Consider the following 17901-nt stretch of genomic DNA (forward strand, 5'->3'; position numbering starts at 1 on the left):
TATATAAATGTAAAATGAAATCGTTTTTATTTTATCTAAGATATGTTTACATATAATTTACCTTATTTTTATCTAGATAATTTTTAATAAGTTATTTAACTGCAATATTGATTATTATTACTAACATTATAATAGTAATAACTATAAAAATGGAGTTTTTTTAGTTATTTTATCATGAAATCCATCAGGAGCAATGCCTCAGCGTTATACTCATAAATATTAAATATTTCTTCTCTCAAAGTGTTTTTAAAATTTGAAGAGATCACGCTTCAGATTTAAGATGGGGTAAAGGCGGAGAACGTTTGGCAGATGCTCCCATCTGTTCCTCATGGCCGCTTCCGGCTTCCACTCGGATTGGAGATTTTAATGACTAGGGCGTGACATGTTCAACGAGTTGCCAAACTCTTTAGACGCGCAACACGTTTCTGAATCCTATTAACTCTCGAGCACAAGTAACTTCAGAGAAGTTCTAGCTGAATTCAAGATTGTCGAACCAACTTGAAATTTTTATTGTCCGGGAGGAACTTTGGAATTCTTCGAAATAAGTTTGTGAGGTTTCTAACTAGTGTGAATACTTGATTGAGGCGTTCATCAAAATTTACATGATGATAAATGCAAAGACGTGAGTCAGAGAATCTTCATTTCAAAGCTATCTCTTAATTAACTGCAAGAATAAGATTATCGACTCAAGTGCAATGTCCGCCTTTCTTCCGCACACTCTCTTTTAGTAATCGACTTTATTGATCTAGAAAGTCCCTGTCTCATTTATCTATATTCAGAGAAAAAGATAATTATGGCAAGTAAAAATATTACAATTATACAAGTTTATATGTAGAATTAATGTATGTTGTTAAATAAATTATTTTGTAGTTATTGCAACTATATATAAAATAGTTTATTCAAATATATATATATATATTATATATATGTACATTAGTTTACTTAATTATGTGCATTAATTTTAGATGTAGATCTGAAAATATAATTTCGTTGTACTATCAAAATAATTCCGTAGGACGCTCAATCTGGTTATTAAAATTTTTTGCAGCATTGCCTATCATGCTTGAGTTTTCTACATAATTATTTTGACGGCCCAACAAAACTATTTTTAGATCTACAATCTAGCTAAATTTAGAACTTCAGCTGAATTTTTTTTTTCCGTATATGTTTTTTTCTAAGTGCGCGTATATTTAATTGTTTTCTGTTTTATCCTGTTTCTAATTTGATATGAGCAAGTCCCGTAGATAAATCTATTCCAGGAAAACATTTCACTGTGTCGATTGAACATTTAAAAATTTAAAAGGTTTGGATTTTTAGGGACTCGCCGATCAGTCAACCGGTGAGAATCCTGCTTTCGTAGGAGGCGCTATATTTGGATCTAATATTTGCTGTAGCCTCTCTCTCGGCATGCGTGGTAAACCACGTAACTCGGAATGGTAGAGGACGCATAAAATGTGGCAGTCGGCCGTCAATCGTGTATCATAATTTGAGCGAAACTCATGGCTCCATTTACTATTCGCGGCGCGCCGACAAGATTCGCTCTCGTAACTCCACGGCCGGGGGGGGGTATACGTGTGCGACTGACGCTCTAATTCCTGGTTAATTTCGCGGAGAAATCGATGAGACGGCCGACGGCTCGGATGGTTTAAGACTGGACTAATTTATAGCCCTCCGTTGCATAACATCGCGTGACACAACGCCGCTAGATACGCCTGCGACCCATAAAAGAAAACGCGAAACATTCGCAATTTTTTGCCGCCTGATACGATACAAACGACGTTTACGAGGTGTTTGCGATAAGCGTGTTTCATGAATAGGAGAAAATTTTTTTAAACGCTTTTTCCTTCTGCTTAACGAGACGAAAACATCGATCGATGAGTTTTAAATCAGGAGCGACCAAGAAGGAAATTAAATTTCGCGGTATTAACATTTTTAAAACAAATTTCACATGCACATATGAATTTTCGTTTTAATTTAATACAAGATTAATATGTTAGAAAGTAACAAACATTATGTAAAAAAAATAATACAAAAATATACAATAACAATCACACAATTTTATGTAAAATATAAGCAAATTGTGGGAGTATATTTCTTCAGTAAACATCTTTCGATAAAATAAACATTTATAGCATGTTAGATTAATACATTTCATTTATATTTATCTTAGAATCTACGTTTTAGAGAATATTACTTTTATGTTATTTGTTCTCTTACTCATAGATTGTATTAAAATATGAAAGGCTCTGAGAATAAATCAATATACAGAAACGTAAAGCAGTTGATAAGAATCTACGCGGATACGCAATATACTGACCTATTTCTGATTCGTATTATTTTTTATTATACCTCATATTTTATGTGATTTTTATTATTATTTTTGAATTTCATGCTCAGGATGTATCAAAGATTGAAACGTTTACTGTAGTTATACGAGAATAAATTTATAAACACAAGATCTTCTAGTTGGTTTTATAGGTATTTTATATTCTTTTTATTTATACATATATATATAGATATTTACCCCTAAAATATACAAATGTTTCGACTATAGGTTTTATGTTGAATAGTACATGGAAAGAATGAATTTGCTGGAGTATTAAAAAATATAAATGAATGTAGAAAATAATTCTATTGAACCGTCAAAATAATTATGTAGAAAACATGTTTTAATAACAACGCTGCAAAAAGTTTTAACATTCTGGCAAACAATTTAAGCGGTTTATATCATTATTTTGATGGTCCAAACAAAATTGTTTTCAGACCTAGGGCGACAGTGGCTATCAATTTAATTAAATTTTTAGATATTTTAGCAAAAATTTCTTTCTGTGCAATTTAATACAAAATATTCAAATAATACCGTCACATTATTTTAAATTTATATTGACACGGATATGTTAAAAATTTTTTATTAAAATTTTAACAAGGATATATTTTGACATAAATACAAAATGTTTTTTACCGTGTTAGCTATAATTACTTCATTTCTACATCTGAAATCTTACAAATGAAAGATGTTATCCAGTTGAAAAATGTGTACGTTTCACTACAATCGTGCGATGTCATCTCAAAATGAGAATCCAATCTTTTGGCGTGTAAATACGAAATATAAGCGCGGACTCGTATATTGTACAAATTTGTCGATAGCTCTAAACCTACCCCACAATCTGTCATTTATTGTCTGCTTTTGTGTACACGATCCAAAGGTTTGTATTTTCGCGACAATGTCGTAATACACCCACGGTGGTCACTGTCGACGTCACAAACGTTGCTTCCTTTCGTATCGAGTCTCAGTATCTGTCTGCGACGACGACGACGACGACGACGACGACGACGATGACGAAAAGGTTTGTCCAAATTAGATAACAAAACGTGCATTTAATGCCGCCAGATGTTCTGTATGAACGAAGTGTGTTGTTGGAATTGACACGTTATGTTCGATGTTGAATCATCACGTCAGGAATCGTTAATCACATCGATTCTTTCAGAATTGCGAGAGCCGATAGATGTAAAGCGAAAATTTAAAAAGTACGTATAAAATGGAAATTGCACAAATTGCTACAGATTTTTATAGAATAGATTTTAAAAGTCAAGGGAGCTTCCCAAAGGGAAACCACGTTATTGATGCGTGGTTGATTACTCAAAGTGAAAAAGGTCAACCGCGATCAGACGGCTTTAACTACAATCAATGTTAAGACTGTAAGGTGTGTATAGTCTCTAATGGATGACTAAAACTGGAAATTTATACTTTCTGTTTAAAAATAAATGTTATAAAATAGTTGAACAAGATCTATATTTATACTTAACGATACAACTTTTGTAGTTTATAAGTGAAAATGTTCTCATTTCGTTCTCTCTTGATTATTAACTTTTTAAAATATGTTCACTTTTTATTAAAATAATCTTTTAAATCGCCATCAAATCTTTTACATTATTTTCAATATGCAATACAGAAGACTGTTATTTTTTTATTTAGTTAAACAATACGTTTTTTGTTAAACAATACACTTTTAAATCGTTGATATGTGTATACCGACTTTTCGATGCAGAAGCGACTGGACAGTCAGTGTTTATACACGCAACATAATGTCTAAAATTTCACACTTTTCCTCGATCTCTTTTTTCTTCTTTTTTTCATATTTAAGCTCTTTTTACGGTACGCAGTAAACGCAGTCGGAATGAAAGGACTCAGGCAACGTGACGAATTCCATCTCGTTAACAGTCGCGACTATCGACCGTCGGCATATAAATTGCAAAGTGCACCCTCCTCGCTCTCTAATTACGAGCTCGGGAGAAGGGGCGACCCTAACGAACTCGCAAGCGACGTCGTGATCACATCCATAAAGTCACTCCATAAAGCCACTCCATTCCGCAGAGAATCGAAACGCTCCGGTTGTTGTCGCGCGCACGTTCGGATGGTAGAATCAAATACCTGTCTGCGTCTCGTATTGTGTCACAGCAGCTACGAGAGAAAGTGTATGCTTTTGTACTCGCTTTGTGCGTGTGGAAACTTTATTTAACTCTCCAATCGCATCCACCCCACATGTACGTGGGCATTGCGCAAGTCATCGTGATCCACTCTTACCATCTTAATTATTCACGTTTATCCTCCCTCGAGGCTTGAGGCTCTACACTTCTAGCGCGATATGGGAGGGGCAATACTCGCCGGCATGTTTTCGGTTGAGGTGCCGGCAGAAATTACGGATATTGCTTGAACTGGGCGTTGCTGCATTAATGCACCAAGTTAATATCCGCTAATAATTTCTAACGGTTTGGTTATCTTGATATTGCTCGCGAAACGTAAGACTGATACATACAAATGTGAAATTCGCGTGCTCATGTTACATTTCCGTTTACCGCATCACTGATCCGTCTCGGAGCAATTTCATGTTTGATGTACACTCACAAGGGACTCGCTTGCGATCGTACATAAATATTGCAAGATTTTGTTTTTGTTCGATAAAATACCCCTTTAAATATTATATATCTTCCCCGCTTTATAAGTAAATGCAAGAAGATACAAATTAAAGTGGTTCATTTTAATTAGCCCACGAAAATACCTAAATATTCCTAAGTTTAAGACAAAAATAGTTTAGACAAATGTTACTTGTGATTAGTTTGGGGACAAAAGATAGTGATTCTAAGAACATGATCAGGTCAAGATCTGACCTAAAATTTCTTAAATATCCACCTCCATTTTTCACTGCATATTCTTGTAGTTAATATAAAGACGTTTTTCAAACGCTGGTTACAAATCTGTTTTTGATAAAGTTTTTGAGTTATGAGTTCTCTGTTGGCATTAGCGACTCTGTACTTCTGAATACAGTTATTTACTTGTAAAGCGGCAAGGATACATTTTAAAAGGTGTTTCATCAAGTAAAAACTCAAGAAACCTACAATATCGATGTATATGGATCTCAAGTGAATCTCTTGTCAGAGAAAAAAGTAGTAATAACACAGCAACAACTATAAAAGTAATAAATATACAAGTTTTATATATAGAATTAATGTAAATACGTATGTAATTAAATATAGACTATGTATTTTATAATTATTGCAACTAGAAAATAATTTGTTCAATTATATGTACGTTAGTTTATTCGACTATATATATATATTTATATATAAAACTTACGTAGTTGTTACCTTTATTGTTGTCATCATTACGTTTTTCTCTGAGCATAGAGTATCACGAAAGCACATCTACCCTTATACATTATTCATTTAATTTTATTTTCCATTTTTGATCGGTGTTTCCTCAAAAAATGATGAAGTTGCATCGGAGAGGAGTTCTATGGACGCCAACATCCACTTTTTACCATGTCTCTCAGAAAAAATGAACGAATTCACCTGTATTTCGACGGCAAAAAATTACTTTGCAGGTCCTGGTACATGGGCTCTTGGGAACATGAAGTAACGAGCGAGAAGCTCGAGCGAGGTGTTCGAGGATGAGGCTGTTGAAAAATTGAACACACAATGGAAGCGCATAAGCTTCACTTGGCTTACGCGATGCGTAGTCAAGTTCCTTATCCCACGTGTTGTGTAGGAGCCTCTCGAATAACTTTTACGAGTAATATGGTGTTGCTATCAGAGACATTATTGCGAAGCGGCCGTATAAACTTTTCTTCCTTTCCTCACTTGTACTAACGCCGCGCCGTCTGCCTTACTGTTTCTTATCTCACATTTATGTGCAAACGTAGGTATTGTGTGAAACCTGGCATAATAAACATGACACTGTCATATTAATTTACTTCAACACTTTCACACCTCAATTTCTTACTTCATCATTTTAATGGAGTAAATAAATACAAAGAAGGAGAAAAAGATTTTCTTGAAACACAGAGTAAGAATTGGACACACGTATCCCCTGCATTAATAGTCATTAATTTTTACATAAAAAGATAGAAATTTATTTAATTTTAGATATTCTCATATTCGATCCAATTTTACTCATAACTTTCATTAAAATGAACATATTGTGTATCAAATTCGTTTTAAATCAAAACGCCAAACAATAAGAAACATAACGATAAAATGCGAATGTATCTTTGTTAATAAAATGTTATAATGGAAAAGAAATTTTTTAAAAATTTATATCTGAAAAAAATTAAGGTAAAAGACTTCTTAAATAGTGTTTCGAAAACTAGAAACGTTGAAATTAAAGAAAAATATGCCATAGATGAATGTTTAAAAAAATTACGACACACTAATTAAGTATAACATAATGATTACGAACTTTCGATCGTTATTATTAAAGATTATTCATTAATTAATGCTGTCTTTTACATCAAAGAAAAAAGGTATCCTATAAATCTATCAAGTAAATTAGCAAATTTCCAAAATTATAGAAATATTAATTTTTCGAGAAAAACTCCTGAGTCATTGTAGGGTCAATTGTACATTTACATTATAACTTTAAATATACGTGTACAATATGAAATATAATTTTTTATTACTCTATTTATTTATTTAAAAAGAAGTACATTATGATTACATGAGTCTTCTACTGCGTTATTTTATTCCTAATTAATTTGAAATTATTTTGGCTTACATTCTGTATTCAACTGCAGAAGAAGACTTGAACCTCGCGATGTGATAAATATTAAATTGATTTTGGAGAGGATGCCTTTCACTTTTACGTCTTTGCAATGACAAAGCTACGAAGATTGGCCTAATAGGCATCGGCCCAATTTACCTTATTCTCGTTTTTAATATCGGTCATAATCTTACTTCTCTAATTCGCTTTATACGTATATATACATTTAGTAAACGCTTAATTGTACTAATGTGGTTTTTATGCAATCATACCCCGTGACAAAATTACTCTACTAATGGTGCGCGCCATTTTACCGATATTCAATTTTCGCGACAGTCGAAAGAATAAAATTTTTCATGTACAAAAAGTGTCTGCGATGTTAAATTGCTCGAATTAGCGCAAGTAGCTGAGTGCAAAATGGAGTCGACAGAGAAACAAGTGACTTTGTTACAGACGTAATGACATTGTCGAAGCCATGAATTTTATCGTTAAGCCAGAGAGTTGGAGAAGTTTAAGTAAGCAGCTTTGCCTTGCGATTTCTGTATATACGGCAATATATATATGGTAGTTGTTTTCCAATAAAAATTGTGTGCCATTAACTTCTTCGTATTTCCAATCCTGTACATAAAAATTTTACCAAAGCGAGATCCATTTAATATTAATTATATTTGGAAAAAACGTTACGGTTGCCACAACCGGAAATAATGATAATTTTCGCTCATCAATACATTTAAACTGATTATAATAACCGTAAGATGGACATGCTTTAACCATAGCCGTTAAGATGTACCAATCTTATGGTTACCACAATCGCACTTTAGTTCTTATGACCAAAAAACATATTGATGGGCGTTTTTTGGTAACCGTAGCCTTTTTTTCCATGCGTATTAATTATATTTGTCTCTTTCACGTTTTTAATCCATGCCGGATTCGAGGGGCAGCAACTGTCGTAAATGAATAATCCCTATGTCACTTTCCGTACATTGCGCTTTGCGAGGCGGGATGTTTTAAATGAATCACTCTATATATATTAACGTATGTACGTAGGTGACGAGAGTCTCGTCAGTGACCTAACCGGTCGACGGCGCCTAGCTCGGTAAATCTTGCGGCGAGCCACGACCGGTGCATCTTGCAACGGAAATCTCGAAAGGCCACAAATCGAGCCGAGCACAACCGCGTCTGCGGTCGATACTCCTGAAGCACTTTCGGAAGGTGATACTCGAAATTTGCCGTGACTACCGCTCGGCAGCAATCCGGAAACCGATATTCACGTAGATCTCTCGTACTTGTGCCTCGCCACTGATTTCGCCGATGTATATATGTTTTCTATTCAAATCCTCAATTTTACAGTTTGGAAATAAAGTAACGATGAGGTGGGAGTGGACCAAACAAAGATTTATAAAATTAAATACAGATTCTTACACAATTGGAAAGAAATTTGTGATAAATTACACTTCATGAATTTCGAAACAGTCAAATTTTTGCTTAACTTTAATTTAACAAAATGAATGTTAAGAAACAAATTGTGGAAGCATATTTCTTTAGTAATATATCAGCATATAATGTATCTCAAAAGTAAGCTTCTTACTACGTCAAGTGTTTTTTTTTCTTAACGTGTTTGAAAACTTCGTGAAGTTTTTACTTAATATTAGCACCCAGAAAAATATAATTTAATAATAGACTAAAACCTGATGTATATGAGATGTTATAATACAGTAAAAAATTATAACAATTACCTTATAAGTCCTTACGATAACATATATTGTATATTGTTTCTCTTTTATATATATTTTTTATATTAATATAGCGAGCTGGTTTTTTTTACTTTGTAACACATTATCGCTCCGAATGCACCTGCATATGATTCTTATTTGTTTTTATTCTCTTTTGATACATTTAAAAAAACTTAGAAAATAAGAATTCTTATTATTTGATATTTTAATTTCACATTTTTTAGTAAAAAACATTTATAATAAACTGTAAAATAAACGTGTGACTTTCGTCTTTTATTTATTTATTTTACAATTAGTATTTATATTTTAAAACTACATTAATTTTGTGTTATATAACTTATTTATTTACTCATAAATTGCGTTGTTTTAAATTAAAAAAATGTAACACAAAATATTAAAATAACATAATCACATTATATGAAATTAACATATGGATATGTTAAAAATTCAACAAAAAATTTTAACAATGTTTGGTTTAACAAATACAAATTTTTTACATTTTGTATAAAGTTCAACAAATTAAATTTCTTTTCCTCTTCTTCTTTTACTTCCTTTCTTTATGTTTGAACGAAATTAGAATCAAATAAAAAATTAAAATTAAAATTTCTCTACGAGTAAATCATTATTTTCTTGAATTCTCGTAAAATTTTGGTATCAATCACGGTCAATTTGTTATCAATCATCTCCGTTTGTGAGATTGAATCTCAACCTCGAGGATATACGAGAAATCCTTTATTCATGCGTATAATGTATTACAACCCGGATTTACGGATCTGCTGAGGATCTTATTGGTAAATGGTTTCACGATTCTCGTTTTAGGGGATGGCAACGTAACGTAGCAGCGGACTACTAGCCGGCACGAGATGAATACGAACGGTAACGCGGTCGGGCAGGAAGGTGGTGCCGGTACCGATTATGGAAGTAACGAGGAAACGGCGGCTCTGTTGGGCAGGCCACCGCCACCGCCGGTCGTGGTGGCCGCGGCGTCTCAGGGCAAGCCGGTGCTCACGCGGCAGGATCGAGCGACCTTCCTGGTTGCCTCGCCGCAACTGTCCGTGTCCGGGCTCGGCGGCTCCGAGGAGAGCGGCACCAACGAGGATCCGGCTACCAGATCGGTACCGGACATCGAGCTTCACTGCCGGCTGGACGGCGAGCCGCAACCACCACCACCACCGCCGCAGATTCAGCAGCAACAGCAGCAACAGCCGCAGCAGCAACAGCAGCCGCAGCCGCAGCCGCAGCTCCAGCAGCCGCAGGTGCAGCAGTCGCAGTTGCAGGCGCAGCCGACATCCTACCGGTCGTCCAGACAGTCGCATCAGTACAGATGCAGGTGCGACCGAAGGGATTCCCTTGCGCCCACCTCGGCCCTTCATTTGGCCCGCAGCGTCTCTAGGTAAATTTTTTTAGAAAAGGGTATAACGATCATATGAAAAATGCTGTTTTTTTTTGCTTTTTCTTTTTTTATGTTTATCTCTCTCTCTCTTTCTCTCTCTCTCTCTCTCTCTCTCTTTATAATATAAAATAGCGCAGTAATTTAACTTATTGTTATTTTAAGCTATAAAAAGAGGGAAATAAATATTTAGAAAAAGCGAGGTATATATTATATATATATATATATATATACATATGTCTCGACTAGCGTCGAGTCAAATATTTGATTTTTTCTTTCTCCATCAGATAATATCGTATTCGGGGTGGGTCACAGTTAGTTTAGTTTTCCATCATTACGTGAATTAAACATACGATAGCCTTGACCGCATAAAGGAACATTCGATACGACCTCACTTTTCTACTTAATAGAGATGATATAGGCACATAGAAATAGTCGTTTCGTGTACTTAATCATCAATATGGTAGTGGCATTTATTTTTCACGAGGCAACCGCTGTATCGCGCGGTTTCATATATTTGTTAACACGCGTACCTGGAAAAGGTACAGCCATTTATTCAATCGGAAATATAAAAGCACGAGCGTCATTTTACATATCAACGTGGTTAAAATAAAATAATTAGATTTGAAATATAACGAATATAAAGGTGAAAGAAGGAGCTTTGATACTGCGAGGAACAACATTTATACTTTTCAAGAACCGCTAAATTTGATGCCACCTGAACGACAGTTTGCAGAGCGAAATGAAGAGAGATTGAACGTGCTAAAAATGTACCGTTTCTTTATGCGGTGTTACTTAAATTTGCATTGCATGACAAACAATGCATGAGAATTTAGCATGTGTCGAAAGAAGAAAACGACGGCCGTGCGGCTTTAACACGCATTCAGAAAGTTTAGACTATTCGTGTAATTGGCAAAGTTTAACTACTCCGCCAGCATTAGTCGACCGCGCCATTGTAAACTTGCGTTTGTATGTAACGGAATCGGGGCAGATAGTTTCAGACGGTTCTCGATAGGGAAACGCGTGCACGAATCAAGAATTCGTTTTCCTCCTTCTCGATATTGCTTATGATTTTGTTATGCCGTCTTTGTATTATTTATTCATTGGGTACCGACATACACTATTCCCGATATACCACTGGGTCGGTGATGGCCCAGGTGTAGCGTATGCATAGACAATTTCCGATGTTCATTGCACAGCCAATCGCGGATATTATTCAAATGTCACGAAATTTATGACAGACGAAATTACAATTGACAACTCGGAGTTGTCAAAAGTGTTCTGAATCAACCTTCAAAGAACGGTTTTATGTACAAAAGATCCTTCCCTCTCCCGTACTTGTATCCCCCGCAGTCAAATGGAAAAAGTAGTTTTAGTCAAATTGGCTGAAACTGCATTGAAAATTGGTTATACGGACAAAATTTTTATGTTTGGTTTATCCAATGGTTGATTCAACCATTATTTAGTTGCACTTGCTAATATGTAGTTTATTTATGTCAACACCATCTAAGTTAAAATAATTAAAGCGACTCAACTAAATTATTTTGATAGAAACACTAGTAGAATTTATTTAATTTTGCGTGGCATTTTTAATTACTTTTGTAATATTGTTTAAAAATACAAATTTTGCGTTTTTCAACAAATTTTTATTTTTAATGTGTAGTATTTTTTATCGTACAATAGTATGAGATCCTGATCAAATCTTCATAGCCACAATCATCAAAAACGAATAGATTTTGTTGTAGCACTAATTGAGTGTTCTGAGTCTAATTAAACCGAAAAATAATTTTATCTATAATACACAATTTGTTTCTTTTTTAATTGTCTAGGCATTTATACACATATAATGATACATGTGTCCATACGTAATAATGTCAGACATTAATGATGACTAATGGAACAGTTATATATCGACACCTGATATACACATATCGACATGTACATTCACATTATCTTCGCATACATTGAGACATGAATCTACTCGACAAACATGCGAATGATAACATAAATTCTTAACTTTATTGCACACTTATATAATAAAAAATAAACTATGTGCAGATAAAGATATTTTTTAGTACAATTAAACTCCAAATAGTGACTTTCAAAGGGATAAAAAAATCTGTCTATTTTTGGTTGTGTCTATATAGAGATTTTTTATCATCATCTTATAAACTAAAAATATTACAATTTCAGTTAATTTTAATAAAATCACTTTTTCTTGTGATTTAATGAGAATTTTTTATTCAGAAACAATTTTTTCTCAAAATAAAGCTATCGTGTCTAATCATCTTTGACTTTGCAAAATTCCTTGATGATTTTCATAAGCAAGCTTTTATCTCAATAATACTTTGATTGTAATAAGAAGAACATGGGTGTGCTAGTTCCCTTTAAATTTTAACAAGAAGAAATTATGAAATTGTGAAAATCATTGGCTGCATTTAACAGAGAAAGCAGCTTTACAGCTGTTGTAAAATTTTTTAATATCATTGGCTTATACATTTAGATCCAGTAAGGAGCTAAAAAAAGCTATCATCAATAATTTCTTACTTAGATTCTTTAATAGCTTCACTGAAGCAGCGATTTTCCGATGAGAATTTCCCGGCTTTTTCATTATTATTAGCATTACACTCTTTTAATATGTTGAATATGACATTGGAAGATTTGAAAAAAAAAACATACAGTTTTTTTTTATTATTATAATTTGAATAACTTTGACAATGAACTATGATACATTCTCTGAAGAGATAAAAAAATTAAAAAAGAAGAAGTTAAAGAATTGGTAAAAGAAACCAAAACTGTCTTTCCAGCAACGAAACGTGCCTTGTATATTTCCTTAATCCAAATGTGCAACGAGTATCATTGAAAGATTTTTCAATAGACACATTGAAAATCTGGTTGCTGTTAACGACATCGAAAAATCGCTTCAATGGACTATATAAGTGCTAAGTGACTACAAAGAGACTATATATATAGTATGCTAAGTGTATATAGAAAAACGATGCTCGCGAAAAAAAGAAGTTGGAAGAAGAAATATTGAGTTCGCTAAAGTCCTCGAAAACTGGCTAATATACATATATGGTACATTTTAATAACATTTTATGTGAAGGTAAATTTTTACCTCTTCCCTGAAATCCTACATACGCTCATGCAGATTGTATATACATTCAGCAACTTTCTCCTACTAAGAAAATGATATGATAGTAACAATTAATAGTGGGAAATTATTTTACTGTGACAACAAATACACTTTTAGCAAATCACGATTAGCAGTATTAAAAATTTTATTTTCCGTGTTGATAGATCTGATAATAATTTTAGATTATTAAAATAATTATATAAGACGCTTAAGTTGGTTAGAATATCAAACTTTTTACAATATTGCTCATCATGCTTGAGTTTTTTTTTTTTACGTAATTATTTTAAACAAAATTATTTTCAGATCTGTATTTACTTGCATTTTTTAAATATTATAGCAAAATCCTTTTTGCTGTGCATAATTTTGAAGAGTGATTCAGAACAACCCAGTATATTGCTGTTTGCGTCAAAAAAAGATTTTTTTAAATATCTTTCGTTAATTTTTTATGGAATGATTAGCTGCAACAGTCGTTTCTAAATCAAGGAACATTGTATTTACGGGTACATGGATTTTTATCTCGGCCACGAAAAAAGACAATCCATTCGCGTTAGGAATCGTCATTCTCTGGCTGAAGTTGGCCATTTTTATCTAAGTGCGCCCGGCAATTCGCTGGGAATCGCCGTTCTCCCAAAAATGCGTCGCTCTCGGAAAAATGCAATGCCTTTGTTTCGTCGAACAGACTCGTCGAGGCAAAAGAGGCTTTCTCTCTTTTGCCGGTCCGGAAAATTCCTGACGCTCAACGCCGTCGCGAGTTTCTAGGATGATCACGTTCACCGGGTCAAAAGTTGAGCTGGTGAAATTTTATGTCGCCCTGTAACCTCTCAGAGTCCGGGAAACGTACACCGGGGATTGCTGCGGATGAAACGACATATAAAAAATGGCATTGCCAGGAATTTCCGACATGAAAATCGACGCTGTTGACCTTTCTCAAATCTTTTCATTTTGCGTTGAACTTTCTAGCATTCGTGGCTGTTATAACTGGTTAAATTTATTACGTATTAAAAACGTGTTCTTATTCTAATTTCTACTAGATATCGAATGACGTTAAATTGAGAACATAATTCATGTGTTGTAATGTCAAGGGATGACGCAAGACTCTAGAGTTACTAAAGTATAAATTGAGGTGTCAACAGTTATATTCTTACATGAGAAAGACTTATGCACAATAAAATTCGACAAAACAGACTTTAGGTATAAGAGCAGCAAAACTTAAATTAATTCCAAGTTTATTTTGTTGACACCTATTCAAGCTTCATACTGCAAGAAGTTTAATGTAAAAGAGAATTAAAAATTTGTTCCCTGAAAGATTTTGTATCAATGCACAAAATACATATAATTTTGCAAGTAAGATTCATCAGATCGAGCGTATTACAGCTGGTACGGTATTGATATTGAACGGTATCTTATTCGTTTATCAAGGAAGTTATACTTTTGTAAATATATCTTTTGTGTAACGTAAAATAAGTATATTGGCAGTCTTGAATAAAAGATTCGTTCTTATCTTAAGAAGCCACTCAGAAGTCAGGAAACTTCAATTTTCATCGAACTTTAGTTTTCACCGAAGGTTGAAGTGTGCAGTTAATGATATCTCCAGATAACAGGCTTGCCACCTGTTTTAACCAATAGCTTTTGACTTAAAGCGTCAGAAAGACGCTTTAGACAGAAAACTTACCGAATATATTCCACCGACATAATCAAATTAACCAACAAGGTTCGCTGGAATCTCGAGCAATAATTTCATTAGCAATTTTATGTTATATATATATTTGGATGGGTATATTATATATACCCTAGAAATACCGCATTCCATAACCATCATGTTTGCTCTAAACATCTTCGAACTGATATTCGTTTAAAAAAGAAAGAATTAAAATTATATGACACTAAAAGGTTAGATAATTCATTGTAAATGCAATTGTTAAAATAAAGTATAGTTACAATTAAATGAAATTTTGTTAGCTATTTGCTGGAATTCGGAGAATTTGTAGTTTTAATTCGAGTAAAATTTCTCATTAATTCGTAATTTTACTTACAATTTAGAAATTGTCCGATATCTTGGGGTTGAAATTATTATTATTCCCAACGTCTGAAGCTGAAAGAGACCTTTGAGACACCAGTCGCACACTACCAATTTAGCGGTGAAACAGTTTTCAGTGAGATTAGACCACGGACGAGTGGGCCATGTGCAATATCGGATCACGTATTTGAAACTATCAGTTTAACTTTATAGTCCATACTAACCGTAAAACTATACCAACCATAGAATTTTCAGGTACTATAAACGACACGAGAGCAGCAACCATCATTGCGCGTGGTGGTATTGTATTTTAGAATCAAGTTTCTTGCTTTTCTCTATTTAGTATCCTTTTCACAATGTCATCTTTATATAATTATGTCAAGCTAAAGTGGTTGAATATTGCACTCGATGTTAATGTATGATTCAAAAATAAAAATTGAGGAAACGTTTTCAGAAAATGTGAGAAATGCGATATTAAAGTTAGCTACGGAAGTGAATTTCATTTTTTGTCTGGCAGGCGAAGATAAAATCAAGTAACCGGAAATTAATGGAGTTACCAACAGTAAAAACTAAGCGATCAGTTTTTAACTCTTTCGAGTAATGGATAAAAATATTCGTGATACAAGTTTCTTTCTCTCTCTCTCTCTCTCTCTCTCTCTCTCTCTCTCTCTCTCTCTCTCTCTTTCAGATATAAAAACATTTTTTTTCTTTAAAAGTTAAAATGCAATTAATTAATTTGCATTAAAATGCAAATACACTGCACTGAGAAAAAAAGTAAAAATATTCAAAGCGAACGTTATTTGTGATATTTCTTTATATCATATTCATTATTTATAAAAATTCATGATTTAACAGTAATAATGGAATACAGATTGCTGTGAAATATATCTTATTTTCCTCATTAATTAAATGTAATAAAAATAGGTGGTTGATTTGAGATTAGGAATAAAATTTTATTTCGCCGCTTTTAAATAAAGATTTATTTAAATGAAATAAACATTATATATCCCACAAATAAATTTTTCAATATCTTTTTCTCGGTGTAGCATTTAATCGATTGCCAACAAAGTTATTTCTTCTGAAGACGGGGACTAAATCGGATTATCGATCGCTGATCCTCAAAGAGTTAAACGTAAATGGGTCGGATAAAATTCCCAACTAAGTTAAAGCGCTCACTTGGGATTTCGAAAAAAAAAAAAAAAAAAAAAAAGGAAAAATCGAGTCTTATTGTTAGACGTCAAGCTCTATGCGCGCGCGTGTATGTGTGTATGTAAAACCACGTGTAATGTTTTTTGTTGTTTCCAAAGAGAGAGCGTGAAGAGTGGCCATCACTGCTGCCCGTGTCAGGCGCCGCCGCCGCCGGTGTTGGTCACTACGTCGCCCAACGCCCGCATAATACGGCAGAGCTCGCAGCCGGAAGCGTCCGCGTGTTGTTGCTCCGGCTGTTGCTGCCCGCTGCACACCGGCGCGGCGCCGAGCGCCGCCTCGCTGCGGCAGCTCCGCGAGCCCGGCGATGGGATCGCCGGCATCGCCGCGGACTCGCTGCGGATCAATGGCGGCATACGACAGTTCCGGCAGGTAAGCCGCGACCTCCACTGTTTTCTCGCGAGCCTATGTAAACGCACACAACCAGCTACTCATGGTGCAAGAATACCGCAACGACGACACGCGTTTACCTTTTTTTCTTGGCAAGCAAAAGGAGAAGAAGTGAAGTTGGAGTTCTGCGTTCTCGAAGCTACCCTTCCGATAAAAAAATCTTTTCCGATAAGTCGATCATCAAGTTATAAATTTTGTGAAATCAAAGAAGGGAGAATTAATTCCGCATTCCTGATTATTTTTTATGAAGAAAAGATTAATTCGAACACAATGATTTAGATTAAAAGTTGATTATTCATTAAATTGTGTATTAATCGACATACAGAATATATATTTATAGTACAATCTTCAATTAACATCTGGTATCAGATGTTTGAAATCGATAAAATTTATTATGTTTTGAAATAGAGGAAAATCAGTTAATTACTTCAATTAACAACAATGATCCAAACAGGGATTTTGTTTCACGCGATAGGTATCTATATATCTTTAACAAGCATTTCGTGATAAGTAATTGTCACAAATACATAATTATGCGAATTACTAAGATAAAACAAATCAAGCAGAATAAATAAATTTATATTCGAATAGAGTACGTGTTTAAAGAAAGAGAAAGACATACTAAGTCAATAGCAACTATACAGATAGATTGTATGAGTTTTATATGTAGAATTAATGTACATAGATGAACAAACTATTTTATAATTGTAACAGTTATATTATAATAGCAGCAACTTTACAAGTTTTGTATGTATTAGGTGTACAAAAAAGTTCTGAGCTTTAGATTTGATACAACCGAAATAACAATTTAAATTTTATATATCTTCCCGCCCTTTTGGGGTTTTAAAACAGTAACATTTAACCTCCTGAAATGCGATACGGTTTGGCGTTTGATGCACATAACCTCAAAAATCAGTAGTGTTCACGATGGCAATTACAAAAGAGCATATTCGATTTTCCATCCACTTCGCGTTTCATCTGAAGAAAAATGCT

General features: G+C 34.0%; 1 protein-coding gene across 1 annotated transcript in view; it reads left to right on the forward strand.

Annotated features, from left to right (window-relative positions):
• LOC108753759 (small conductance calcium-activated potassium channel protein) overlaps positions 1–17901 on the forward strand; it is a 200423-nt gene that overhangs the window by 58799 nt on the left and 123723 nt on the right. Inside the window, exons 2-3 of the mRNA XM_018495640.1 lie at positions 9589–10162; positions 16620–16890. Of these exons, the coding sequence (XP_018351142.1) occupies positions 9633–10162; positions 16620–16890 (801 nt within the window). The 5' untranslated portion in view covers positions 9589–9632. The remainder of the gene's footprint in view (positions 1–9588; positions 10163–16619; positions 16891–17901) is intronic.

Source organism: Trachymyrmex septentrionalis, unplaced genomic scaffold, assembly GCF_001594115.1.
Source record: "Trachymyrmex septentrionalis isolate Tsep2-gDNA-1 unplaced genomic scaffold, Tsep1.0 scaffold114, whole genome shotgun sequence".
NCBI lineage: Eukaryota > Metazoa > Arthropoda > Insecta > Hymenoptera > Formicidae > Trachymyrmex > Trachymyrmex septentrionalis.